Genomic DNA, 27,949 nt, shown 5'->3' with positions numbered 1-27,949 from the left:
CAAATCCTGAAGAAGCCAGCAATTGAAAGAACAGCTTGGCAGGTTCTATGTCTTTTCTTTCTTCCATGAACAGCAGGCCTCACACAAAGGGCAGTCCAAAGAAATCCGAGAGCTGCAACTTCAGTGGGGACCTGTCTGTGATGGGTTCCCTTTGGGGTACCACCGAGCCCCCCCTGACCCACCAGCCTGGGCTCCCTATACAAGCTCCCTGCCAAGCCCTCAGGCTCCAGCACACATACAGGTAGGGACACACCCACACAGGTTCTTTAACCAGCCCCTGCATGGGGGCGCAGCTAAAGCACCTCCCAGTTCCTAAGGCAGGCACCCCACTCTGACTTGTAAATCCAAAATTATACTGTCTTGCGCTGTACAGAGACCTGTACAGCATAAGCTCATGGTACTCACCCCCTCCCTCAATGTGCAGAAGGATATGCAACAGCTCTCCACCCCAAGTTATGACTCCCACACACTGGTTTTAGACAAAGCAAAAATAAGTTTAACAACTACAAAAGATAAATTTTAAGCAATCATAAGGGATAGCAAACAGATCAAAGCAGATTACCTAGCAAACAAAACACACAAACTAAGCTTAATATACTAAAGTGATTGGATATGAGTAGCAAATTCTCACTCTAAATGATGATTCGAGCAGGCTGCAAAAAGTCTTACGGGGTCAGCTGCATTTGCTTACAGCTTAAAATGCCAAGTGTTGCTTTCACAGGATCCAGCACTTCCTCCCAGTTCGGTCCTTGTTCCTCAAGTGTTTCCAGGAGTCTCTTTGGGCAGGAAGTCTGTGAAAAACCTCGATGAGGTCACTCCCTTGCCTTAAATAGCTTTTGCATATGGTGGGAACCCTGTGTCTCCAAGCTTTGTTCCCACACCAGTCAGTGGAAGAACACTGGCATTCCAAGATGGCATCCAGTACCAGGTGACCTGGTCACCTGCCCCTGTAGCGCTTCCTGGTGGGAGATTATCTTCTTCTAAGACTTATTGTTTTCTAATGGCTCTGTAACCTGAATGGGCCCTTCCCAGCTAGCCATCTAGACTGACAGTCTTTTGCCTAGTGGGCGTTCCCCAGGTGTAAACACCTGGTACTGGATGCCATCTTGGAATGCCAGTGATGCAGATACATAGTCAATATTCCTAACTTCAGATACAAAAATGATACACACATACAAATAGGATAATCATATTCAGTAAATCATAACCTTTCCAGTGATATCTCACATGACCTATCTTGCATAAAATACATTATGAGTATGTCTTAATCATATAATATTACTGTGAAGAATATGGGGTGCAGTGCCACACTTTCCTCTTATATCTTTGTAATTTTTCTCATTGCCGGTCTCCATTCCAGTTTCCTGATTTATAAACAAATCCCCACACATCCCTGTGAACCTAAATCTCATAGGAATTAGCCTAAATCTCCTAGGAATTGCAAAATAAACCATCATTCAAACACAGTGCTAGCAGAGACTTCTCCATCCATTCCCTCTTCATTAGATCCGTGGTGTATATCATAAGTGAAAAGATGAAAAACTTCATTTCATTCCTTGATGGTTACTTGCAAACCTCAGTGGACAGATTTCCTGAGCAAGTAAAAAAAAAGCAGGGAATCATTTGGTAGCAACTTAAGTTAGTGATAGTAGTTGTAGATAGCATCGGATATCTTTGCCAAGAGCTGAGCCAGTTAAAAGCACAGGTTACTAGAACAACCAAGTACCTTGAAGAGTTAGAGAAGAGACGCAGAAAGCAAAAATCTGAAGATTGTCTGTCTGCTAGTAGACACTGAAGGCATCTTCAGTTCTTTGATTTCCTCTGAATATTCAATCTCTTCTCCAAAAGAAGGCAAGGTAAAAATCAGCATGACCTGTTGTCTTCTGGATTCCCATCCAATAGTGAACTATGATTCAGCCCTGAAAAATAAAGGATAAGTTCTATATGCTGTACCCTCCCAAGTTCAAGGTTGTGTACAATAGGTCGCCTATATGTGTTTCGCCTGAAGATAAACAGGGATTTCTGGTCATGGATTGGCAAAATTGAATCTGTTCTGAGCAGCTGGATATATTTCAAACATTTTTTTTCTCTGTGGTTTTGTTTTTCTTTACTATCTCCTGACTGGGTCTTCATGGATTATAAATGAAGTGACACAATATCTTTTTGAAAAGGGGTAATTTTGGCAGTATTTCATCTAAAATTATGCTATTATGTGGCCATATTATTATGGGATTACACTGACTATAGTATCATTCCCATATTTCTTTGCAATAACAGAATTAAGATAGAACTCTAGTTTCTGCAGCTCTCTGAAGATGGATGTGTGGGGTTAATGTTTAATCACACAAACTTATATTTTTTATAAATTAATAGGGGGGTACATATCAGACTTTGTATTTTTTTTCATTTGTATTATAACTTTGCTGAGGCAGGGAGGAGTTTCAAAGATGATCAAATAGCCTGTTTTAAAGTAAAGGCTTATAAATTCATCCTACTGCAAGGTTCACCCAATACTCCCTAGACTCAGAGCTTGATTTCTGTGTTTGATAACTTTTGAACTTTGTAAGCACATCACACAGGAATTTTGATATACAACATAGTTTGTTATGCTTTTTGATTCTTTACTACGTTTTAAATATTTTGGGTTTTTCCTCCCAACGGGATGACTCCTTTATACTGTAAAGTTTTTGTACAATTTCTTACCCTAGGTTTCTGGGAAACTGGCTCCTATTAGACTTCTATTTGGTCTCTAGAAAATGTTCAAAATGAAATACTCTGGATCATTAAATCAGTACCTGTTCCTGTAATTTATTGGCTAGTTTGGGATTAAATTACTATCAAAAGAAAATAGTAGTCTCTTTGGAGGCAAACTGTGCATATGTTTTCCTCTTGTGAGCATATTTAAATTGTGCTGAGAGTGGATGGAGCAGATTCTTCCCTTTTCATTCAGCCCTAAGAGCAAAGAGGTATGTATCTTGGAGTGTAGTGATTAAAACGTTTTAATAATGGAGAGAAGAATATTGAATGGAAAAGAGTAAATCTTGTGAAATGCTTATGTACATGACGGCCTGGTCTTGGTTTTTGAAAGGTAATCTCTTCTTGTTAAGCTCTTACCTAGGGAAATGTTTTAGATGGAGTTTTGAATTTTATTCTAAAAGCTGATCTGCATTGGTTTCCCTCCCTCCCACCCCAATTCCCTGAGGATATTTGAGAGCTTGCTGAGAGATTGGGTAACTGACCTTTCTCTGAATGGCATATGGAGATTACACTTAAAACTCCAGCTTTGCCTGCCTTTTCTAAAATGTTTCTGATCTGTATGGGTGTGACATCTGCTCCTCAATTAACAACATTAGAGGTGAGTTGTTAAAGCCCTGATTGTTTTGGAAAATTAATCTCTTGTATAGGATATAAAATGTAATTAATAGCTTCAGGATTAGCAACCTTTAGTTTAGGGTCTAAAAACCTTGTTAACCACACCAGTGCAAAAAGGCATTTATCAATTCTCTAACCTTTCATCACTGTGCACCTGTCCTATGGATCAAAATACAATATAGTGCATGTAAATATCCACCAACCTCCTCCAACTTTTTGCCCACCCCCTCTCTGAAAGTGTGATGTGATTTTATATAGATAGGAAGAGGGAGAGATGGATGGATGTTTTTGGGGTTGGATGGGGAGGGAAATAGGCTTTGTAATTTACCTTGACTGCTAATAAATCTTGGCTTTGCCAAATCAAGGAGAGAGATAAGTTCCAAACTTAAGTATGCCTCATGAATGTTCAGTTGACAGCCTCCTTCTTAGAGCCCTGCAACCCAACCTCAACCCAGTGGGACCCAACTACAAGAGTCAGGTCTTGCAGCACTTCTCACCACACACAACACAGCAGAGAGTAACAGACAGCAGAAGCAGGCTGTTCATCCATTGCTGTATTGACTCTATGGGCAGGAGGCGGCAGGGCCGGCCCACAACATTTTAGCACCTGAAGCGAGGAGCTCAAATGATGCCCACATGCCCCATCACTTGGGCCAAAACTTAGAAAGATCTCAATTCTGCCTTCTTCCTGTTCTACTCCTCTCATGGTACTGCTCTGCTACCTACCCCAATAAAGGAGAACTAACAACTTAAAATGCCTTGTTAAAAATTTTTAAGTAACACTTAACTTTCAGTCGCCTGAACAGCAAATTTAACTTTTCTTGTCTGCATAGTAAACAGTGACATTTTTATCTGTTTGAATAATCAAAGTGGTGATTTCCATGCCTTCTTGGTTGCAAAGATTTGAATTGCTTCCTGAGGTCCACAGTCTGGGCCAGCTCATTCTCTATTGAGATGGTTACAAGGCTGACCAGCCTCTCCTGTGTCATTGTGGAGCATAGATGTGTTTTTATTAACTTCAGCTTGGAGAAGCTGTGTTCTCCATTGGCAACTGTTTCAGGAAGTGTTAGGAGTATGCGCAGAGCAACAAAAGCATTTGGAAAGAGGTTGGTCATCTTATTTGTGCACATATATTCCAGAACAGCCTTTGGAGTTGATCCTGCTGAAATGTATCTTGAAAGGGCTTCAGTTCATCACCTAAATCATTCTGCATATATATTGCTTATGTCATCGTGTGTCAACACTGTCTCTAGTGCCCTGCATTGCTGGTGTAGGTCTTCTTCAGGTATAGTGAGGAGTTTTGGAATATCATACAACATCCCAAATATACTGCTGTGTTCCTTGAGCTGCATGAAACGTTCTTCAACTGACTTTATTGCACAATCTAGCACCTGGTTAAAGAATTCAACTTTGAATTGTTGTTTGGGGTCTCTTATGGGATTATCCCGTGCCTCATAATCAAAATGTTGTCTTCTTCGGCGACTCTTGTATTCTTGAATGGGTGGGAAAATAGCTTCAGTGTGAAGTTCCTCTGCCAACTTCTATGCACTCTTCAGAACTATTTGAAATCCCTCATCTGACCGGTAAGACTGTAGGTATGACTTTTTGCTTTGTCCAGTTGTTCCATTGCTCCAGATATATAAAGGTCAACACCTTGGAATCTCTTGCTTATAACATTTATTTCAAACACTATGTTATGCCACAACACTAAGCCACACATAAATTTGAAGTTATATATGTTTCTGGTGATTCCATTTCCCTCTGCCACTGTTCTCCCACAAACAGTTCCTGTCATAGCATTATCCTCCATAATGGCAATTACGGCATCATCTATTTTCCCAATTTGGTGTTTGATAGGCCTTATCGCCTCCACTCAACTTTCTCGTCATGGCACTCAGTGGTTTCAGTGTCAGAGAGGATGGTCACAGATGTTGCTTCAAAATTTGAATTGTTTTTCCAAGGTAGTGGTGTGTGTACATTTTTTGGATGGTGACTCTTCTTAGATACTCCTGGAGTACAGCAGCAAACTCATCCATCAGCTCCACAATTTTAAGGAAGTTTCCATTGTTTGGTACATACAGCTGATCTGAAGTGCCACGCAGTGCTAGGTTTTGAGCAGCAAGCATTCTCACAATGGCAATGAGCCTTTTCAGAACATTTTGCAAGTAAAGAGTCTTTGATGCAATCTTCTCTTGATGCTAACCATCTCTGGTGGCCTTTAATCGTAGTCTCATCTTAAGCTCTTTCCACCTATGGAATGCTCTCTGGTGATTTGCTGCCTTCTCATGGCATGTCAGATTTTTCCAGTCCTTTGTTCCTGTAGAACTCAATGTGGCTGAAACATTAGACTGGAAGAGTTTGCAACAAAAACAATATGCAGCATTCTGGGTTTTTGAGTACATAAGCCATGGCCTCTCCACTTTGTCACTGTTGGGGATTTCCCGCCAGTAACATGTTGGATGGAAACTTCTATTCTCATTGTCTTTGGGGAACATGAAGTTTTTCACTTGCTATGGCCCATGCAGTACAAGGAAGTCCCTCATGCTACTGCTCAAGTGAGTCCACAGTCCTCGATCATCTAGACTTAAGGAACTAAACTCATCAGCAGCTGTTTCTTGTGCCTCCACCACACTCTTCTCCGATCTACACTTTTTTCTTCAGGAATGCGCATGGTTACATCCATTTGAGATGGAGATATGGATGCTGCAGTACTCCAAGTCCACTCAGTCCTACTTCTTATTCAATCAATCGCTAAGACAAACAAGTTTGTTTACGTTTACAGGAGATAATGCTGCCCTCTTCTTATTTACAGTGTCACCAGAAAGTGAGAACAGGCATTTGCATGGCACTTAAAATAATAATAATAATAATCCCTCTTACTTGAAATATGTTTTTCCAAAATGGTTTTGAAAGAAGCTTAAACATAATTATGTTCAGATTAAAAGGAAGTTGTATCGCAGTTCTAGGGAGTATATACGTTACGGATATTTTCCCACCTAATCATTAAAATATTGTTCATAACAATTTAACTTGTAAGACTGAAGGTATAAAAACTCCATTTTACTAAATGTCAATTAAGGCTGACTTCCGGCTCACCAAAGAATCCACTATGCTAATAAAGGCAGACTTCAGTACCTAAAAGAACTCTGCTGTGTAGTTTAAATATGTAAAGATCAAATTTACTAATATCAGAAAATTACTCAATTTATTGTTCACACTTCAGCCCAAGTGTGCACTCCTGACTTGACAATGCACGGCATCCTATGGGTAGGCAGTTTGAATATCCACGTCAGCTTGACTTGTGCACTTATCAGATATTTCATACATGTTTTTGAAAATGTGGGCCACCATATCATATTCCTACTCCTACTGTGTAGACATGGTGATCACTGCAAATGTGTTTTGGTTGAGGGTTGCGCTATTGCCAACTTGAAGCATTAAAAAATGAATAATCATGAGTAGCTTAAAATAGTAATTTTTAAAATACCACTAATTGTGGGTTCTTATTCTTTGCCTACTGGTTTTGAAGCCTTTAGGTTACACTTGGGTTATGTTTTCAAGCTTCTCTCCCTAATCATGAGGGCTAGAACATTTTTTAAAGCTGAGGCTCTCATGTAGTCAATTGACTGTAGGATCAGGAGCTCCCAAGAAAAACACTCATGCATATTGGCAACACTGCTTTTCATCTTGTTTCAACCTCTTTCAAATCTCATAGGTCCAGCCTGTTTCTGTTGTGGTAGCACCTAAAGACCCCAAACAGGATTAAATCCCCATTGTGCAAACAAATAACACTGACAGTTCCTGCCTAAAATCTAGATTGTGATTTTTCTGAGACAATAGGCAAGGGTCAAACAAAGAGGCAAGGGGAGGGCAGGTAGGAATAGTAAAGGGGGAGGGATAGCTCAGTGGTTTGAGCATTGGCCTGCTAAACCCAGGGTTGTGAGTTCAATCCTTGAGGGGGCCACTTAGGGATCTGGGGCAAAAATTGGTCCTGCTAGTGAAGGCAGGGGGCTGGACTCGATGACCTTACGAGGTCCCTTCCAGTTCTAGGAGATTGGTATATCTCCAATTATTATTATAATTATAAAAGGTGTGTTTACATAAGTTAGTAAGAAGTGGTTACTGGCCTCGTGAGCAGAATGTAAAAATCTTAATTAAAACAATAATTAAAATAATGCTTTATCCTGTTCTATCTTAAAATGAACTTCTGGCCCATTCTCTGTCACTCCTTGTCCTAAAACATCCCTGCTTCTCCAATGGATTTCCTTAGTCCATTTTTAGTGTTGTAATTATGGCAGGGCCTTTCTTGTTTGCATTGGTGAGGGGACAAATATTTTTTCCTTCCACTTCTTAAAGTTCAAGTTTTTTACATGACATGTCCATTCTAAATCACAAAAATCAAGTAATTTCTTTTTTAAACAATAAAGTTATTGTACTTTATTTTCTTATCTGCTTGTGTATGGTTCTAGTGTGTCTTACTGGATTTTGCCAAATATAGAAAATAATTTGACAGTTAAATAGAAAGGTACTTTTCTGTATTTTTGAATATTCTCTCCTGCTCAAGGAAACATGATGCACCTCCTCCCTAAGTACCAAGTGGTGAAAAAGAATTAACTGAAATAAAATTATTAATTCCCAGATCTCAGATGTTAAAAACTGATTGTAAACATCAGTACTGCCCTGTAAAAATAAATGTATTATGCAACTACTGCGTTCCTTCATTGCAGTATATTATTACAGCACAGATGAATTTTGGTGGAAGTGCTGTATGTTGCAAATCATCAAATTAGTGGCTAGTACTCTGCATTATTCAAATATTATTTATGATTGAGGAAGTAGATTTGGAAAGTTAATTAAAACTTGCTTCATTATTCATGAAGTACTACTGAGTATTTGAATAGTCTACTCATTAAACTAGCTCTACAACACTGATTTTCAGGTTAGCAAGTCACTATAAACCTCACATGTTTAATTGAGCCAATTTATTTTCCTAAGTGTCTTTTAAAGGGCACAGTTTGTTGCCTCTACAGAAAACAATACATCATTAGGAATAATTACCTGTCATGTATAACGACTGGGAGATGCAAATAGATTAATTAGCTGTCAATCAGTGCTGGACTGCAGCTGGTGTTTCTGAAAAACCAGCAACAAAATATTTTAATAAGCTCTAGAATTAAGTAAAGACAATTTTTTTTTAAAATTAAAATAGAGTGTTCAGACTTGCTAGGTTTTATTGCAGTCTTTGGAGCAATATGAACTTTTTACAAGAGCTCATCCTAAATTTATTTAATATTTGGAATTATGGAATATTTGGGTTGAATTAAGATCCAATAATATCATATTAATAAAACTGTTTAGATGTTAGATTTTGTTAGCCATGCTTTTTTGTCTCAATTTTTGAGACACCATTTGAGTGAGCAGGCTAGTAACCTGAACTCTTTCCTTTTCAGCAAATGTAACCAAGTTCCTATCAATACTAGAGTAGTAATTATTACATTACACACTTGGTCTCAGTATATATCTTGGGGGCAGCTGTCTTTATTAGCAGCTATCAAATACTACTGATCACAATTTGGCATAGTTTTTGTTTTAGAATTAATCAGAATAAAATAAGCATAGCCTGAGTTTTAAGTTTTTTGTTTAACTTCTCTCAGTTGGTAACTGGTACATTGCAGATCAATAAAAAGGTAGTGAGAAACTAGGGCTAAACTCAGCTGAAGTTCATTCCAAGCTGATGTGGTATGATCCTTTTTGCTGAGGCACCTGGTTGGGAATTTATTTGGGGTTTGCAGCCACTGAAATGATAGAAGCGGAGTGCAAGAGAATCACAGTATTCATGGTGTTGGTAGAAAGTGCTAATAAAGTGTTGGCATTCTTTGCCATCAAATTCCTGGTTGAACGTTTGTTGCTTCTAAAAGAATCCTTGCCATTCTATCTGAATTACTGTGCCAAGTGGTTGATAACAATTAAGGATTAAATGGGTTTGAGGACAGGTGATATTCAATCATTTTATGTTAAATGGGGAAGCTTTTAAGATTAAGTAATTTTGTCAGTTTTTCAATTCTCTTAAAACAAAAAAAAGGGATGTGGGAGACTGCATATAATTCCTTTGACTTTGTTTAATTTTTTCAGTAACGTATCTGTGATTTGTAATGGTGCAACTGACAAAGCAATTTGTATGAGGACTTCTAGTTTTACATTTGTGTTTAGCTCTAGATGTCTAAAGCCTTTGTATGAATATACTATATAGCTAATAGAAGAGAACCAAAGTCAATTGCCCAAAACCATAAAGGAACACCTATTTATCCTTTTATTTTTATTAATATAAAATCATCCACCTGGAGCTTGATGATTGTATGTTGCAGTTGCACTTAAACGTTTCAGTCAGGTCTGGACCCTTTGTGCTAGGCACTGTACAAACATAATAAATAACAGTCCCTACCCAAAAGAGCTTACAAACTAAAAGACAAGATGTAAATAGTGGATGGGGCAAACAAATAGGGTGAGGGGTACGATTAGTGGGTGAGGGTGGAGTAACCAAAAATAAGTTATTTTAATAGTAGCCAGAGACTAGATTTTTCATATGTTTATACAACTGCTAGCATATTGGAAACCCCACTCAGGATTATTGGGATGTATTGGTCTATGGTAATATAAATATTAAGTAATAATTTAGCTCATCTTGAAGATGTAGAATGATTAAAATGTAGGAATGAGCATTAGGAAACCTCAAGTTCTATTTCTGGCTCTTCTGTAGGCTTCTTCTGTAGTTTTCTGGGCAAGTTTCAGGCTGTCAGTGTTTGTATTCCCTTATTACAGGAGGGTTGAATCTTAAATCATTATTCAGACACTGCTTTGAGATTCCCAGATGGAAGGAGCTATAGAAATGCAAAGGATTAATATTTTGTTATTACCATCATAATATTTTAAAGACGACTTTGTTTTATGCAAGAGATGAAGTCAACTGAATTAAAAATAGACTGTCAGGCTAATTAACATGGTTGGTTCACTGATGGAACATCAGCCAGTCTGACCCATGCCATCAACACTGACTAATTTTAAGTTTAATCCTTTTAAAAAAAAAATCTAGTGAAGAAGAGGAGGAACTGGCACAGACATGACTACACAGAGTTTGATGATGGTTCCAAACCAGTCCAAGCTGGAACACGGACTTTTGTTAAACAACTGCGGGCTCGCTCATTCTCAAGGTATGGAAACTTGCTTAGAAGTCAAATCATAAAAAGGGGGAGAACCTTGGGTATTGATCATGTCTAAAACGTCTTCCTAACGTGCCTCCACAAAAACACCACCATCACAAAAAATCCTTCCTACATGTCTGAGATCTAATTTTTTTTTTCATCCAGTGTTTCATATCCATATATTTGCCTTCAAGGCACCTTGTTGTAGCATCCATCAATCAAATTACTACACATGGATGTAATTTCCTCTGGAGACTATCAGTACCAACCAATATTGTTAGGTGGGTTGCCTCTTAGCATTTTCAGCCCGTCTGGTCCAGGAAACAAGAGATTCAGAAATCACTTCCCATTTTCTCTCTCTAATGTAGACCACAAACATCGGAACAGTGGTTTATCTAGTCCCAGATGCTTCAGAAGAAGGTGAAGGAGATCCCCTGGTGCACAGTTATGTAATAACTTGGTCATAAAAGAAATTTCTTCCTTATTCCAGCAGTTAAGGGTTGGCTTACTCTCTAAAGCATGATGACTTATATCCCTTTTAAAAGAAAATGCTTTTTATTCTAATATATCAATATGTTGTCCTTATCTGTATAAGTGACTTTTTTTGAATCCTCCTAAACGCTTGGCTTCAATGACATTTTATGGCAGAGTTCCCCAGATTAATTATACATATAAAAATGTACTTCCTTGATTTGGTTTTAAATTTGTTGTCTTTTAGTTTCATTAAATGTAATCAGCAGGCTTGCCTTTACCTTGAGTGCTTAATTCAATACAATTGTATCCACTTATTTTAATTTGATTTATATTAGCTATGTAACTCCAATAAGATGTTTCCTTGAAACCTAACAAAGCTTTTGTTAATTTCTCTTTCAAAGAGGTTTACTGTTTTTTCAGTGCTAATATTTTGATTTCTTCCCCCTCCCCCCAGTGCTGATGAAATCATTTTGAAAATGCATGGCAGCCAGCTGACACAAAGATACCTGGAGAAACATGGGTTTGATGTCCCTATTATGGTTCCTAAATTAGATGGTCTTGGGCTCAGACTCCCTCCCCCTACTTTCTCCGTTTTGGATGTGGAACGCTATGTAGGTAAGGGACTTCCTGGAATATGTGTGAATGCTTCAGTATAAAGTGAATTAAATGCAATAAATATTTGCACGGTTACAACAGTTAAAGGATACTATATGCCTAATCTAAATTGAACAGTTCTTACCAGAAGGTTGGCAAGGGTAAATTAGACCTACCAATTTGGGTTTTGTTTATGGTATGCATGTGACAATTGTATGCCCGTAGCTCTCAACATTCACACCTGGCAACTTGTGGCACAAGTTATCAAAATGTGTGATGACTGAAATGTTGAACAGCTGTATTTTGTTCTGCAGCACACCATAAACAACAGATCATAATGGTTTTTGAGGATGTTTTCTTACACTGTGAATCAGATAAGCTAGTTTTGCAATCTGTACTCTAATGGTGGGGATGGGGGGCTTTGTTACAAATTTAAAAAATGGTTTGTTGCACAGTGAGAACGTCTTTTAAAGGGTTTTACATTTACCAATCATCTGTTGCTGATGGTGCATTGCACAACAAAGCTTTTGCATATGTGAGGATGTCCCTAGGATGTCTGGGGTATTGGGGAGAAAGTTCTTGCCTGGGCTTCTTATGTGGCGGTGGGGGTGAATTTAGGGAGAGAGGGATGCTACCTTCCAAGCTGCCCCAAAAGACAATCTCCCCATCTACACTGTTAATACATGGATGTTATAGCTGCAGCTTGAGTCCAGGGACTCCCAGCTGCTTCATCTCTGGAACCCCCTGCTGCTCTCTGCCCCTTCCCCTCCAAGGAACAGAGCAGCCTGAGAGGGAAGGAGAGGAGCAGACAGTAGATTTCAGATAGGTGAGGAGGGAGGGAGGTAGCTGCAGAGCAGAAATATTCACAGTTAGCGGATGAGGGAACAGGAGGAGACTGAAAGCTCAGGGTCAGATCAGTTTCCTCCCTCTTCACCTCTCTTATATCTGTAAACTGTTGGCTCCTCAGTCTATCTGATCCTTCCCTTATAAGCTTTTTTTCTGCTCCTTGGAGGAGTGGGGGAGAAATTCAGGGAGCACTATAGCTTCAGCAGGAGCATTTAGTTTTCCATCAGGCTTGCTGGGCAGTCTCTAACCACTTCAGGACCACCTGAATATGTATTTCAGTGGGACAGTGAGACTGAGCCAGCTGCAGTGTGGAACATGCTGCATAATATATTACAGCTAAGAGTTTTCTGTGTGCCTTGTATCATCTCTTGTGTTCTTTTGGTAGCATATTGAAATGCACTACAAAGAGGACTTTTATGCTTATCAGTATTTTAAGACTCCACTAGAATATACACTATGTTGAGTATACTGAACGACCTGACCATATACTGATTACTCAGTCCCCTTATTGATTGCTCATGGTTGCTTGGAAGAATAGCTGGCATTTCAACAATTCTGTGACTTTATTTTGGAAGTCTGGCTATTCCAGGGCTATCCCTCCACCCCACACACACTTTCACACACTCAGTTTGGCACATCAGTTTCCCTGGTCCTTTTTCAAGGAGTGTCCCTGTGTGTGCTCCACTTCAGGTGAATGTGTGTGTCTGCACCTGTGATTGGAGAATTTCAGTGGCAGTGCCCGTTTGGGTCACGCATGTGCTCTCCCCATCTTGTGCCACTCCTGGCGGCTACATAGCGCTATGCGAACAAACCACCCTCAATTTCTTTTCATCTGTCCTTGAGCTGTCCATGGTAGTGCCTCTTTGCTTGCTTCACGTTTACCTCTGAGAGTTAGTGTTTATATAGTTTTAGAGTAGAGTTAGTTAACTATAGCTACCCTCCTCTCTCATCATTTATTTTCTTTCATCCTTAGTGTACCTTTAACCTTCTTCACCTGGGGGAAGGCTACTGACAGGAGCATGCCTGGATCCCTGGGATTTAAACAATGCCTTTCTTGCTGGGAGGCAATCCCGGTCAGTGATGGGCATTCTCAGTGTGTCTGATGTCTGGGTGAGATACACGTACCTCAGAAGTGCCCCCATTGCCACAACCTCAAGGCTTGCACCAGAAAATCAGGGGATTTAAGTTGAAACTTATCCTGATGGAAAAGTCACTGCACCTGGCTTCTGACCCCCAGACCTCTTTGCACCCAGGACACCAGTTCTTCGCCAATCCCAGTGACAGCCTCCGGCAGACATTCCCCACCACCTTCAAAAAGGAAGTCCTCTAAAAAGATGGACAAAAAGCAGGCAACAACCTCCCCTACCAGGGAACCAGCTAAAAAGAAAAAAAAAGCCGGCTCATTCAACATTCTTGGTACCGACCACAGTGCTGCTGAGCCCCTCCGAGTGGGCAGGATCCTCCAATACTTCTGGTACCATTAAAGCCAAAGACCCTAAGGGGGTGATCAAAGAGAAGCTTACCTCCTCCTCCATGGTACTGATGGAGCCACTTAAATGTGTGGCATTGGGCAGCTTAGCATTGCTGTAGTCTGCTGCGTGATGTACCAATCACCTAGTGCATAGCACAGCCAGATCAGTACCGACAACCAGTACAACTTCAGCGGCACCAACAAAAACGTCCTCCTTGGTACCGATGCTTGTGGTACCTCAACAATTCCTTTTCCACAAGGACCTTCCAATTTCTGCAACACCGGAATCTCCCCTTTTTGATACTGATATTACTCCAGCATTCTTGATACAGTGCCAATCTACAACCCCATCCAGATAGGCCCCTCCTTTCTTCAGTGAGGAGGAGGATAAGGAGGAAGGGGACATTTACTTCTCATCCATTCAGGCAACCGCCAGACCTGGTCCACGGGAACAACCCACATATCACCCTAGGTTTAACACCCATTGGTGGTATGGACATCCATGGATGCCACCACTAATACCATTCCCACTGCAGTGGCCTTATTGGGATCCATGGGCTGCATACAGGCAACACTATTCTAGGACTTCTAGCACTCACAGGGAGAGACTGAGAAGCTCCCCATCCTCAGCAGGTGGACCCCTCTGAGGAGACTTTTGATCAGGAAGTCACCCTACCGACCAATATCTCTTCATCCTCTCTGGATGAAGCCGTCATGCCTCCTCCACCCCCAATAGCTGATGACTTTAGACAATTCCAGGAGTGGTTTAAAAGGATTGCTTACTCACTCAAGATACCCTTGGAAGAGGTTGCAGAGTCTCAACACAAGCTGTTGGACATTTTACAAACATCAACCTCATTGAAGATTGCGCTCCCCATAAATGATACATTCATAGATCCAGCCAAGATAATCTGGCAGGCCCCCTGCAATGATACCACCCACTTATCAGAGATAAGAAGTACAACGTCCACTCTTAGGGTCCACAAGATATCATTACAAATACTCAGAAGAAAATCCATAGACATAGGACCAAATCCTGCAGAGAATTAAGCATGTGCGTATCTTTAAGCATGCAAGAAGTTCAGTGGGATTACTCCATGCTTAGTTATTCATATGCTTAAACCTTTGCTGGATCAGGGTTATAAGTTCCATTATTGCTTGTAGAAAATTTGTAGTAGACATTGAGTTAAGTGCTCAGATACTGTGGTGATGACTACTATAGAAATATATACAAATAAATGTATTCTTAATAATTTCCTCCTACCCTCTCTTCCTTTCGGTGACAGAAGCCACAAAACCAAGCATATGAACCAGCTAGTCATGTTAGGTTCCTCTGTTTCCTTTTGGTTAACCACAGAAGTGGTGACTTACTGTTATTTAAGAATATAACTGAACCTAATCTTAAAAGTAAAGTAACAAATTATATCTAGATAAGATCTTGGTTTACTCTTGACCCTCTTTGTTTTGGGGTGGGTGGGGTAGTGGAGTTCATTTGTGTACAAATGGATTGTCATATCTTGCAGAAAATATTAAACATATGTCTCGTTAAAATGTTTGTTCTTTTATTTTTACAGGTGGCGACAAAGTGATAGATGTAATTGATGTGGCAAGGCAGGCAGACAGTAAAATGAAGCTTCATAATTATATTAAGTATTTCATGAATCCTCATCGACCAAAAGTATTAAATGTGATCAGTCTGGAATTTTCAGACACAAAGTGAGTAAATGACTTTTGAGACAACTTGACTTGGACTCCTTTGAAGTAGAAAGTAGATTTTGCTAAAACAAAGAGTAAATGTAGAAGTATAAGTAAATAGTACTCTACAATAAATGAAATGGTCTCTGGTAGACTATTTTGTGTTGAGATTTGGGGACACTATGGAATCATATAGAAGTAAACATTTTTACAATTTGATAGAGATTTAGGAAAGATAAACATTTAAAGATGTCTCTCTTCATTACTTGTATTTACCCATCATTTACTTACTTTTTAAGGATGTCTGAATTGGTGGAAGTCCCTGACATTGCCACAAAGCTTTCGTGGGTGGAAAACTACTGGCCAGATGACTCTGTCTTCCCCAAGCCTTTTGTTCAGAAATATTGCTTGATGGGAGTTCAGGACAGCTACACTGATTTTCATATTGATTTTGGGGGCACATCAGTCTGGTACCATGTTCTGTGGGTAAGAAGGTCCTTGCTTCCTGAATGCTTGAAAATGATTTTGTCCTGTGTACATCTTCTTGCCACAAAAGAAACCTGTGTTCAGGGATTTCCTCATGTATTTTGAATGAAATTGTTAGTTTCAGAAGGGGGCAGAGGAGGATTACTGACTGTGCACTGTTGTTCATTCCTCTGTACAAGTTGACCCCCTAGATGAAAATGCCAATCTCTGCACTTTCTAGCAGATAGGTGGATGCTATCCTAAACATTTTATAGGAGAAAATGAATGAAATGACAAACTGAACTTTCTCAAACATTAGCTCACACTGCTTTCTGAATTGCAGCAGCCATGTAGCTGAGGATGACTGGACACAACTTCCACCAGAACTAATAAATTGTTCCTTAATGTGACACTTTCCTTGTCCCCAAACCCCAAAAGGGTGCAATGTACTACACAGTTAGCTTCTGGTAGACCAGAGTGACATAGAGGGTTGGAAAACCTAGGGCACTCACATGGAAGTACAGGATATTACTATTAGATTACAGGGCTTGCCTGACAATAATACTGTTTATGTAAACAATTCCAAAATTGTACCATACCTCATATGGGATATTTTTTGTGTACAGGGTGAGAAGATCTTCTACTTGATCAAACCTACTGATGAAAATCTGGCTCTCTATGAATCTTGGAGTTCCTCTGTCACCCAGAGTGAAGTGTATTTTGGGGATAAGGTAGACAAATGTTATAAATGTGTGGTGAAACAAGGACATACCTTATTTGTTCCTACAGGTAAGATTTTTACCTCCTCCCCCCCCACCTCCCAGCAGTTTGTGTACTTACATTGTATCACCAGCAAATTCAGGATATCAAAAGATATGCATTAAATTATCATTTTTAGAAATATCCTAAAGTTTGTGGAAGAGACTGTCTGTCTTAAAAATACTTGGAATTGATACCGAAACAGAGCAAAATATCAGTCCTTTAAAATGTTTAACTAGTTGGAAAGTTTCTTAAGAAATTGCCTTGGGTTTTTGTTACTTGATTCATAGTAGTAATGTTTAAGGAGAAAAAGACAAGATTAGAGTTTGATAACTTTCCAGCATGGATAGAGATTTGCCAGCTATTTCTGCAGCAAAACATTTAAAATGTGTTTCCTCTTATGTGGTGTCCAGTCACTTCTAATATTTCTAAGGACATGCAACACTTTGGCCATTTCTCTCTCTCTGTCCAGGTACAAATGGACATTTCCTCTGATTCTTAGGTGGCCTCCAAAATATGTTCACAAATGGAGTTGCAATTCAAATTTAATCTTGCATTCGGACAAGTAGCGTTTAATGGCTATGCTCTAGGTCATCACTTAAACATAGTTCAAGAAACCATTCTTGCACAAGGAGCAAATAACAAATATGAACTTCAAAGCCTGAAATTAGAAGTTGCTCACAGATAAGTACTTGGGGGGGAGATTAAATGATTTGCCTAATATTTAGCAACAGGTCTGGGAATAGTTTATTGAACTTTGCTGAATTGATTCTACCAGTAATATACATCTATAGAGTTGAGTGATTTTGGGAAGAGGAAAATGAGTGTATGCTATTTACCTGAATTAAAGCTATTGAAGGCAAACTTAAACTACATCCACTTTTAAATAAGAAGCCAATAGATGTATACTTTTGTGTGCATATTTGAAGTTATTTGAGCTTCAGTAGTAGCTAGGTAGAGACGTACAATATTATTGGCCTGTGCTCATCATATTAAATTGTGGTGTTATGAGAACAGTCTTCCAATTACATGACAAATTAGTAGTGTAAGAGTGATTATTAGTCTTGGTTTTAATTTGATCATAGTTTCATTGGGCTATTATATAATGTCTATGGTTTAGAATAATTAGTGGAAGTACCTTCTAATTCTTTTCTGAATAACTTAAATAGGGCTATAATTACTTGTTAGATAAAACATTCAGACAAAAATATTTTTTGTTACAAGTAACACCTAAGATTACAATGAACTGAAAGATTAGCAAGAAATTGTTTCTTTTTATTTTGATTACTTTGTGTATAGTCTGTTTCATGAAAGTCAATTTCCTGGGGTTTGTGGGTTTTTCACATAGCCAATGGGGTGGGGAGAGGGATTGAAATTGTTTTTTGTTTTTTTAATAGGAATGTGGTTTTAAAACCACAAAGGCCTTAGATAGGTGTAACTTCTGTAACTACTATTAACTTAAAAAAAAACAAAACAAAAAAAACCCACAAACAAACCTAGATTTCAGATTGATAATGTCCTGTTAACTTGTATTTTGCTGAAATGCGAATTGTCACTCTCTGGCCTTAGATACACACACAACTGATATTTTTGTGCCCAAACCCAGGTACAACATTTTGTAGTGTAGATGCATATTAAGTTTCATGTTTGTTTTTGTCAATTCAGGCTGGATTCATGCTGTGCTCACATCTCAGGACTGTATGGCTTTTGGAGGAAACTTTTTGCACAACCTCAATATTGGCATGCAGCTCAGGTTAGTTTCATCTGTCTGTTCCGACTATACCTTTTCCTCCACAAGCAGGACATCCTTCTATTTAATAGATAGTTTTCATCATACTTGTTAAATGGGATTAAATGGAGACAAGGTCTGGTAATGGACATTGCTGACTTTCTTAGTTTGTGCCAGAAGCAGACTTTGATCTATTTCACTTCAACAAGAACAACATAGTCTCCAATGAATGCTCTGCACACATTTAATTCCATCCTAAAATCAAACAAGCTCTACTTTGGAGATTAGTACAAAAAAGAGGGATGCTAAAACTGGTCAAGCTCAGGTGTGAAATTCTGAGATGGAAGGAGCAACCTTCAGTCAGGATTGCTGTCAGGACAGCTATATTAATTGTTGTCCAAGATGTGGAGCTGTCTTCTAAACATACTGTTTTATTTATTACAGTGGAATCCCAATTAAATTCCATCTGTTAAAAGATTACACATTGGGTTTGTTTCCTAGTTTTATGAAGTCCAACTTTATTTTTGCAAGTGCAGCAGTTAAACTTGATAGTCAGAGATCGGATAAGATCAGAGTTCAGTCTTGTCCGAATGTGGTCTTATTGGGGTTTGGCTATGTGGAACTTGATTTGTTTTGTTTATCATGGCCTGTTGGTTTTATTTTTCTGAACATTGTACGAGTTGGATATTGCATTGATTAATTCTAAGATGTACCCATATATCTTTCTAAATTATTTGTTTAGGTGTTATGAAATGGAGAAAAGGCTAAAAACCCCAGATCTTTTCAAATTCCCTTTCTTTGAAGCCATCTGTTGGTTTGTGGCCAAAAACTTACTGGAAACTTTGAAAGGTAACTAGTTTCATGTTTTAATAAGATTTTGAGCATCTTGGCTTTTTTTTATCTTGGGAAGGTCATGGTCTCCATCTCATGACAAATATGTAATCTGGGGAAGTTGGGTGAGCTGGGGAACATAGTCTTTGTGTGCTTTGAGTTCCTAACTGGGAAAAGCTTGTATACTTTGTTTACCAAAATCTGTTCTTTTGATTTTGCTAATGCTGCACTGTTACAGTTCTTCATCTAATCATTTTTGCTTTCAGTAAATGGTAATTCTGAATATTGATGTGAGGACTGACTAACAGTAAAACTCCATTTGCGGAAGTCTAGGTGTATAAATTGATTACTCTGGCATTTTTTTTAGTATTTGAAGTGAAACTCAATGTCAGTCATCATGTGTCCTCCCCCCTTCCCTCCCCCCCAGATGCCAACAGCATAATTGGCCAGTGAAAATACATTTCTCTAAACAGTATTAAGTTTTAAGTTTGGACACACTGGGTATCTAAGATCCTGGGAAAATACAATCTTACTGGGAAGGCTAAACCTAACATAGTAGAATTAGTTCTCTGCTGACTGAAAGGACCATGTTAAGCCTGATGGTTGTAAAATGTGTTCCAACTCCTCTAGATCACCTCTTCATGAGCTACCTTCCAAAGAGATCAAGCATTTAAGACACATAACATCATGCATTATCTATTTCTGTAAAACTCTTCCTATTGTCTGTCTTGGTGAGATTCTCAATTCAGTTTGATCAAAGACTCCTTCAAGAAGTCAGGGTTTCACAGTATCATCTTGAGGTGCTTATTGTGGTAACTGTTTTGAGAAGAAATTCTTGATCCAATGTAACTCTTTTTAAAGAGCTCAAGTAACTTACATGGGATGTTTTTTCTGTTTTTCTGGTGACGGTCTCTTTGCCTTGTAGAAGCAGTGAACTCCACTTTTAGTGACACAGCCAGCACAAATTCATTTTAAAAGTTTTTTGCTTTCTTTATAAGGTGTCACTTTTACAAAGTCCATTTTTTTCATTTATTCCCTTCCATTGACATTTTCCCCTTTCATGGGAATCTGTTGCTCATGTCCTCAGAATTGATTAACCCTTCTTGAACTTCAGCTTTGACTGGCTCTTATGCTAAACTGTAAATTTTTTTTCAAAAGCACCTAAATGATTTAGGAGCCTAAGCCCATTGAGAGGCAGTGAGATTTAGGGTTCTAAATTATGTCGGCTCCTTTGAAAATTTTACCCAAGATCTCATCCCCATTAGATAAAGCAGTATGCTCACAATACTTTGTGGACTGCAAGATTGAAAGGGATTTTAAGAGAAGCCTTGAATACTCCTCCATTACTTTATATGCTGAAGTAGCATTTGTTGTCAACTCATATGGTCCTATCAATCAATCAATCACTCCTTTGTATACTCTCAAAAAAAAAAATCCCATCGCAACTGGAAAGAGTGATAAGAAAAAGCTTCCTTCTGTCAGGAGGATATTAGGCTGTATCTGCAGTTCTTACAACATCAGTTCTCTGGCAGGTCTGTCTTCTTTAACACCCTAGCACAAGTAAATGTGTGACTGCAGGTTTTGGTTCACCTCTTCCGAGCTAAACCATCTTCAGGCTCCCTTTTGAAGGTGAATTATTTTGAGTCTGTAAAAATTTTTTGAAAGATAGGTCAGTGCTTAAATCTAACTAAATCTATCTAGAAATGCTAGGGCAGCTTCATTCACTTTGCCACAGTTGGAATTTCCAGTCATCCTGGAAATCAGTCTTACTTTCATGCCATTGGGGTTAGGACATTCACCTACCCCACCCCAAGGGGCTGTCTCAGATAGATCTTCTCCATAGACAAATCCTTCTGACCCAGGATCATCTTCCCTAAGAGTCTCAAGAACATCTTTAAAACCTGAGCCACTACCATTTCAAACAAGGGCTTCTTCAAAGATTAAAAAAATCCCAATTCACTGCCTTTCCTGGTTTCCCCTCTCAAGACCTAGTGAAAAGAAACATTATCCTGAACAGTATCACAAAAGCTCTTTCCCTTGGGACAATCATCCATTCAGTCAGAATAGAGGCTTTAGTTTCTGCTCCTGATCCTTTGTGGTAATTTAAAAAAAAAAAAGGGGGGAGGGAGGTGGTGGGGGAGTTTTTACCTGACCCTGGGCCTATCTATCCTCTGAAGGTATGGGTATACAACTTGCGGCAGCAAGCCTTCCAGCCCTGGTCAACAGACTCAGGCTAGCGGAGTTCACGCTGACACTCCAAAGTGTTATCTACAGCTATTTTTAAAGTTGGGGCTTAGGTTGGAGCTCAGGCTCTGAAGCCTAGGGAAGTGAGAGGGCTGAGTCTGATGATCTGGACTGAGAGGAGTGCTCAAGACTCCATTCAGGGTGGAAACTCTTGCCCTTCTGATCCAAGAGACAGACCCCAGGATTTCTCTTTTCCTAGACCTCCATGGTCCTCTGTGTAGTGGAGATCAGATCACAAGGACTGCACCTGCACTTTCCTGATCAGTTGCACGTTACTAGCTGCCTCCACCTTCCAGGTCTTTTGTGACGGTCAAACAGGAAGCTCCCTGAAGGAATTATGACTGGGGTCCTGTGAGTGATTGCTGTTCAGCTCTACTTTGGTTTATAATCAGACCTCCACTCCTTTGCCTTCCCATTTTCTAGTTGATCTTTTACTGAAGAACCTATTTAGTTCATCTTTTGCTGATTATTATAGCACTAAAACCCTAAATTTGCTGATTATTATAGCCTGGTATGTGCTTTACATTGTAAATAAAGGACTAGGTCTCTGCCCAAAAAACCCCTTTAGTTCTTGGCATTTTTTCTGTTGAAGCTTTGATGTAATCAACTGCTGTAACTTATCCTGGAAGCAAAAGTGGGAGTCAAGGCCCTGTTTTTTGAGGATTAGGAATCTGTTTTGGTGCTGCTTGTTTCAACACAGTCCAAGATTCCTGCTGAATTCTGTCAGCTCAGCTTTGACTACTACATGCAGGATGCCTGTGCCACCTATATTGAAGCCAAGGTATTAAAAATGTGTCCTCATTTCAGCCCTACAGCAGTTGTCATTTTTACTTGGCTGCAGCTCATATGAGATTGCTTCAGTAAAAACCCCAACTCCAGGAGACACAACCTCCCCTGCCTTCCACACTCCTCTCCAGACTCACGACACTACTCCCTTTCTCCCCTGAGGACAGCATCTCCCTTCCCCAGTGACAAGGAGGAAGAGGGCTCCATTGCGCCTTCTTATTCCAGACAGGAGCAAACAACTTCATCTAGATACCTTCACTATGCACAACCCTGGTATGGACCACCGTGGATGCAATCCCACGTTCTGCTCCCCCACACATTGGCCATGTTGGGACCCTTGAGCCATGTATGGGGCACAGTTTGGGAAGCCTTCCATGATGCAGAGCCAGAGACCTGCACCTTTGCCTTTTCCATCAGTCTCTCGCCACCAGAGACTGAACCTCTCCTGATAGCGGACAAGGAGGAAGAAGAGGAGGATGAAGCTCCACCAGGACAACATTTCTCTTCTTCCCCTGCTGAGGCTGTCATGCCCCCATCTTCTTCTGCTGATGATGACTTCAGGCACTTTCGAGAATTATTTAGCAGGATTGCAGTCTCCCTCTAGATTCCTTTGGAAGAAGTGAAAGATCAGCAACATAAACCACACTACTCAATATCCTGCACGCATCATCTTCTGCAAAAATTGCCCCATCAGAGACACTCTCTCAATCCCATGAAAGTGCTCTAGCAGACTCTCTAGTGTCCATCCCTCTGAACTACAGATGGCAGACAAAAATATTATTTTCCCACAAAAGAGATGGAATTTCATTTATCACATCTCACTCCTAATTCCCTAGTAGTTAATGCGGTGTAAGAAAAAAGACAGCAATGTCAACCTTGATCGATCCATCAGGACAGAGACCCGAAGTGATTAGCTTTATTTGGACACAAGGCTTATTCATCTGCCATGCTCCAAATTCATATACTGAATTACGAAGCTCTTATGGCCAAGTACAACTATCTCAGCTACTCCAAGATAGAGGAACTCTGCCAAGACCTGCCTGAAGCCAAGAAAGAACAATGCCAGGCACTTATGTCTGAGGGACACCTCCTGGCCCATATAGCCCTATAAGCTTCTTCAGACTCTGGATACCACCGCCTGCTCCATCGCAACTGCTGTAGTCCTGAGGCAGGCATCATGGCTACACCTCTCAGGCTTTCCTAAGGAGGTACAAACCACAATAGAAGACTCTCCCTTTGAGGGCCCCAGATTATTTGCAGCGCGTACGGATTACTCCCTACACTCCCTTAAAGACTCCCTAGCTACTCTCTGCTCTCTTAACGTTTACACGCTTGCGTTGAAGAGATGTCGGGGGGGAAATATCATCTTCCTCTGCAATCCCAACCACCGCAGTACACTCCCCTGCAGAAGTATGACACTCAGCGTCAACAACAAAAGCCCCCTACCAAATGCACACAGGCCACTCCTGAAGGGGCTACCTCATACAAACCTCCAGCCAAGCAACAAATTTGAAGGTGTGGTTGAGGCCCCCAAGAAGCCTCCCCCTGTGCCAGTCGTACCAACCATCTTCAACATCCCATTAGTTTGGCGAATGCTTAGCTCTGTTCTTTCCATCATAGAGCCTAATCACCTCGGACAAGTGAGTTCTAGAGATTGTTGGGGAAGGATACTCATCCCTTTCCTATCTATCCCGCCCTGCCACCCTCCTTCCCCATCCCTCTTCAGGGACCCCTTTTACGGACCCCTTCTATGAGAAGAAATAAATAATCTTCTGCAACTGGGATCCGTAGAGCTGGTCTCTTCCCAACACAGGGGACAGGGTTTCTGCTCCCATTATTACCTGGTCCAGAAGAAATCCGGTGGCTGGCGGCGGATCCTGGATCTTTGAAACCTAAACAAGTTTGTCAAACTGCAGCGCTTCAAGATGGTTACCCCCCTCCACCATTATCCCAGCACTGGAACACAAGGACTGGTTCTCTGCCCTTGACCTCCAAGACTTATTTTTCCATATCACAGTACACTCTGCCTCCAGACAGTTTCTCCGATTCACCGTGGAAACCCCCCCCCATCAGTACAAGATAATGCCTTTTGGACTGTTGATGGCCCTTTGTGTAGTCACCAGAGTTCTTGCAGTAGTCGCTGCCTACCTAAGGAGATAAGGTGTCATCCTACTTAAATGACTGTCTTCTCAAGGCTCCATCCAAAACAGAGGCTCTTCGCACCATCCGGGTGACAGTGGACCTTTTTATGAATCTAGGCCTCTGTGTGAACCTAGAGAAGTCTACTTTAATGCTGGTACAACATCTGGAGTTCATTGGCACACAATTATATGCCATACAAGCCAGAGCCTTCCTTCTAACTCACAGATTCTTGACTACAGTAGCTCTTGTATCCAAAGTACGAGCCTGTCCTTAGATCTCCGCCAGGACGTGTCTCTAACTACTTGGTCCCATGGCAGCGGCCACTTTTGTGGTAAAGCATGCATGGTTACGTATGCAATGTCTTCAGGCATGGCTCCGTATAGTATATGTCCCTCACAGACACAGCCTCCACAAACTTTTATCCATGCTGATGAGTGTCAAGGACTCGCTACTCCAGTGGACACATCCCAAGAACATCTGTGTCAGGGTTCCTTTCCTCCAACCAGTGCTGACCATGATTCTAACAACCAATGCATCTCTAATCAGTTGGAGAGCATACCTTCACAATCATACAGCACAGGGCAGATGGTCCTTAATTGAATCCACCCTACACATCAACCTCCTAGAGCCAGAGGTGAAAGTAAGCTGGTCCGGTATGGCATGTTGGTAAGAGCCAGTATACAGCCAACCTTACTAGCAGGGCCACTGATGAGGGGGGCTGAAAGGGGCAGCTTCCCTGGGGCCTGGCAATTTAAAAGGGCCCGGAGCTCCCGGCAGCGGCTGGAGCCCCTGTCCCTTTAAATTGCTGCCAGAGCCCCATAACTCCCAGCTGCCGATACCATTACCATGGGGCTCCGGCAGCAATTTAAAGGGCCCGGGACTTCCAGCTTCTGCTGCCGCTGCCAGCACTGTCACCACTGCGGACTCATGGAGCAAGAGATTCTCCCACGACCAAGAGTGGGAACTGGATACATGAATTCTTCAGCTTATTTTCAACTGCTGGGGATTCCCCACCATAGATCTTTTTGGCACACCACATAATGCCCACTGTCCTTAATTTTGCTCGAGAGCAGGACTGAAACATGTATAGGAGATACATTCCTCATCACATGGGATGCACCACTACTCTGTACCTTCTATGCCATTAGCTTTCTGCCTGGACAAGACTAAACCTTTCTGAAAATCACCACGTTTATTCCTTTCATGGACCGAAAGATCCAAGGACACAGCCATCTCTTAACAATACCTTTCCAAGTGGATCTTGCAGTGTATACATCTGTCCTACCAACTACACAATCAACAACCTCCTGCTGCAATTAGAGCATATTCCACGGGCTCGCTTTCCACCTCTGTTGCCTTTCTCAGTAATGTTCACATTGCTGACATTTGCAAAGTGGCTACATGGGCATCCACAGACACTTTTGCCCATCACTACGCCTTTACTCATGACACCACAGCAGACACTTTCCTAGGATATACTGTCCTATCATCTGCAGTAAATGCTGCTTCAAAGCCCCTGCCTTCCAATTAGGGGCACTGCTTCTTAGGTACCTACAGTGGAGCATCCATAGGGACATCACTTGAAGAAGAAGAAAAGGTTACTCACTCTGTGCAGTAACTGAAGTTCTTTGAGATATGTGGCCCTGTTGGTGCTCCACTACCCACTCTCCTCCCCTCTTCTTCAGAGTCAACACATAGGCTCTGCGGCGGAGAAGGACCTGGAGGGCAGTTGGATCTCAGTGTTATATATACATCCTGCTCAGAGCACAAGAAGGGGGAGGTGCGCACGTGCAGTCCAGGCACTGCTGATGATCTCCTGTCCTAGGTGCAGGGGGCGCTGCCACTAGGGTGACCAGATGTCCTGATTTTATAGGGACAGTCCCGATTTTTGGGTCTTTTTCTTATATAGGCTCCTATTACCCCTCCCACCCCGTCCTGATTTTTCACATTTGCTGTCTGGTCACCCTAGCTGCCACACCTATTCCTACATTGGAGGGACACATAGGGGGATGCATTTTGAAGAACCTCAATTACTGCACAGGGTGAGTAACCTTCTCATCCCAATAAAATTTATTTTATGAGTGGACAGTGTGCCATATGGTATGAGGTTCTTTTTGATCTTTTACCCTTTTATGGATCGATATTTTTAAGACTTCATGTATAAAGCTCATTCTGTCATTGTCATGACAATAAAAATGTACTTTTAGAAAAACGAGAACAGTATCTGAACAGAAACCTTTCATGCCAAGTTTCAGTGCTAAACTAATTTGTACAATTTGCTGGACAGAGGTACTTTTATGGTACTATGAGTGTTGTAGCATGCATTAAACTGATCTGTTTCACAATCAGAACTTTAAAATCATTGATTGCTCTCCTAAACAGAGCTCTCAACTGTACTGTATCATTGTGACGGGGTTCCCGGGGTGCAACCTGAACTGTGGGACCGCTGAGCCCTGTGTCCCACCAACCTGGGGTATCCCTCTCACACTGTGATGCTGTTGACAAGCTACAAACCTCTGGCAGGTACTGCACTTACACAGACATCCACAGGCAGGGACACACCCAACAGAGTTACATGAATGCTTCTCCCAGCCACTCATGAACCAACAATAGAGAGGCTCAGCCAATTCTCCCCAGCCTTGCACCCCCGAACTGTACTGTCTTGCCCTGGTCAGAAGCCTGACCAGTGTAAATTCATTACCCAGTCTGCACCTCCCTCAATGTGGACAGGACACGCACTAGTCTTGGTAATGTAAGCTGAGATTTCCCAACCAAAACGCACTGTTTTAGCTAAAATATAAAACACTTTATTAACTACAGAAAGATAGCTTATACGTAATAAGCGTAGAGATCAAAGTTGGTTACCTAAGAAATAAAATAAATTTGCAGTCTAAGTTCTATAAACTAGACAGGACTTGAATCAAGCAGTGTCTCGCCCTGATAGATAGTACAAACAGGTCACAGATCTTCAATACGCAGTCTTGGAATTCTCCTCCAGCCTGGAACCCCCTCACCTGTTCAAAGGCTTTGTCCTCCAAGCATGTTTCCAGGTGTTGAGCTGTGGGGGCAGTGAAGCCAAGTCATGATGTGACTCCCCCTCTTTATAATTTCTTCCAGTTTGCTGGAAAGATCTATCCTCATGAGGTGGGGGTCCTCTCCCATTGGTTAAACATTCTCCATTGTCTACATGCTCTCTCTGAGAAATCTCCATTGTATACAGTTCCTGGGACAGTGGATTCTCTTTAATGAGCCATCAGCACGTCAGGCTACTCCGTTGTACCTGAAAGGTTGGTTGTGGGTGTTCCCAACCTCACAACATACCTCAGTAACATACACATAGCA

General features: G+C 40.9%; 1 protein-coding gene across 3 annotated transcripts in view; it reads left to right on the top strand.

The window, feature by feature from the left end:
• The window catches only part of KDM7A (lysine demethylase 7A), a 92,054-nt gene that overhangs the window by 28,690 nt on the left and 35,415 nt on the right, over positions 1-27,949 (top strand). For 2 of the 3 annotated variants that reach the window (XM_045032048.1, XM_045032129.1), the window contains exons 3-9: positions 10,463-10,580; positions 11,500-11,660; positions 15,531-15,672; positions 15,951-16,137; positions 16,743-16,905; positions 18,541-18,628; positions 19,347-19,453. In XM_045032048.1, the coding sequence (XP_044887983.1) occupies positions 10,463-10,580; positions 11,500-11,660; positions 15,531-15,672; positions 15,951-16,137; positions 16,743-16,905; positions 18,541-18,628; positions 19,347-19,453 (966 nt within the window). Of the gene's footprint in view, positions 1-10,462; positions 10,581-11,499; positions 11,661-15,530; positions 15,673-15,950; positions 16,138-16,742; positions 16,906-18,540; positions 18,629-19,346; positions 19,454-27,949 lie in introns of those variants that run through there. The other variant, XM_045032199.1, reaches the window with a different exon arrangement.

Source organism: Mauremys mutica, chromosome 1 (assembly GCF_020497125.1).
Source record: "Mauremys mutica isolate MM-2020 ecotype Southern chromosome 1, ASM2049712v1, whole genome shotgun sequence".
Taxonomy (NCBI): Eukaryota; Metazoa; Chordata; order Testudines; family Geoemydidae; genus Mauremys; species Mauremys mutica.
The sequence above is the reverse complement of the archived record's forward strand: the minus strand, read 5'-3'. Positions and strand labels throughout refer to the sequence as shown.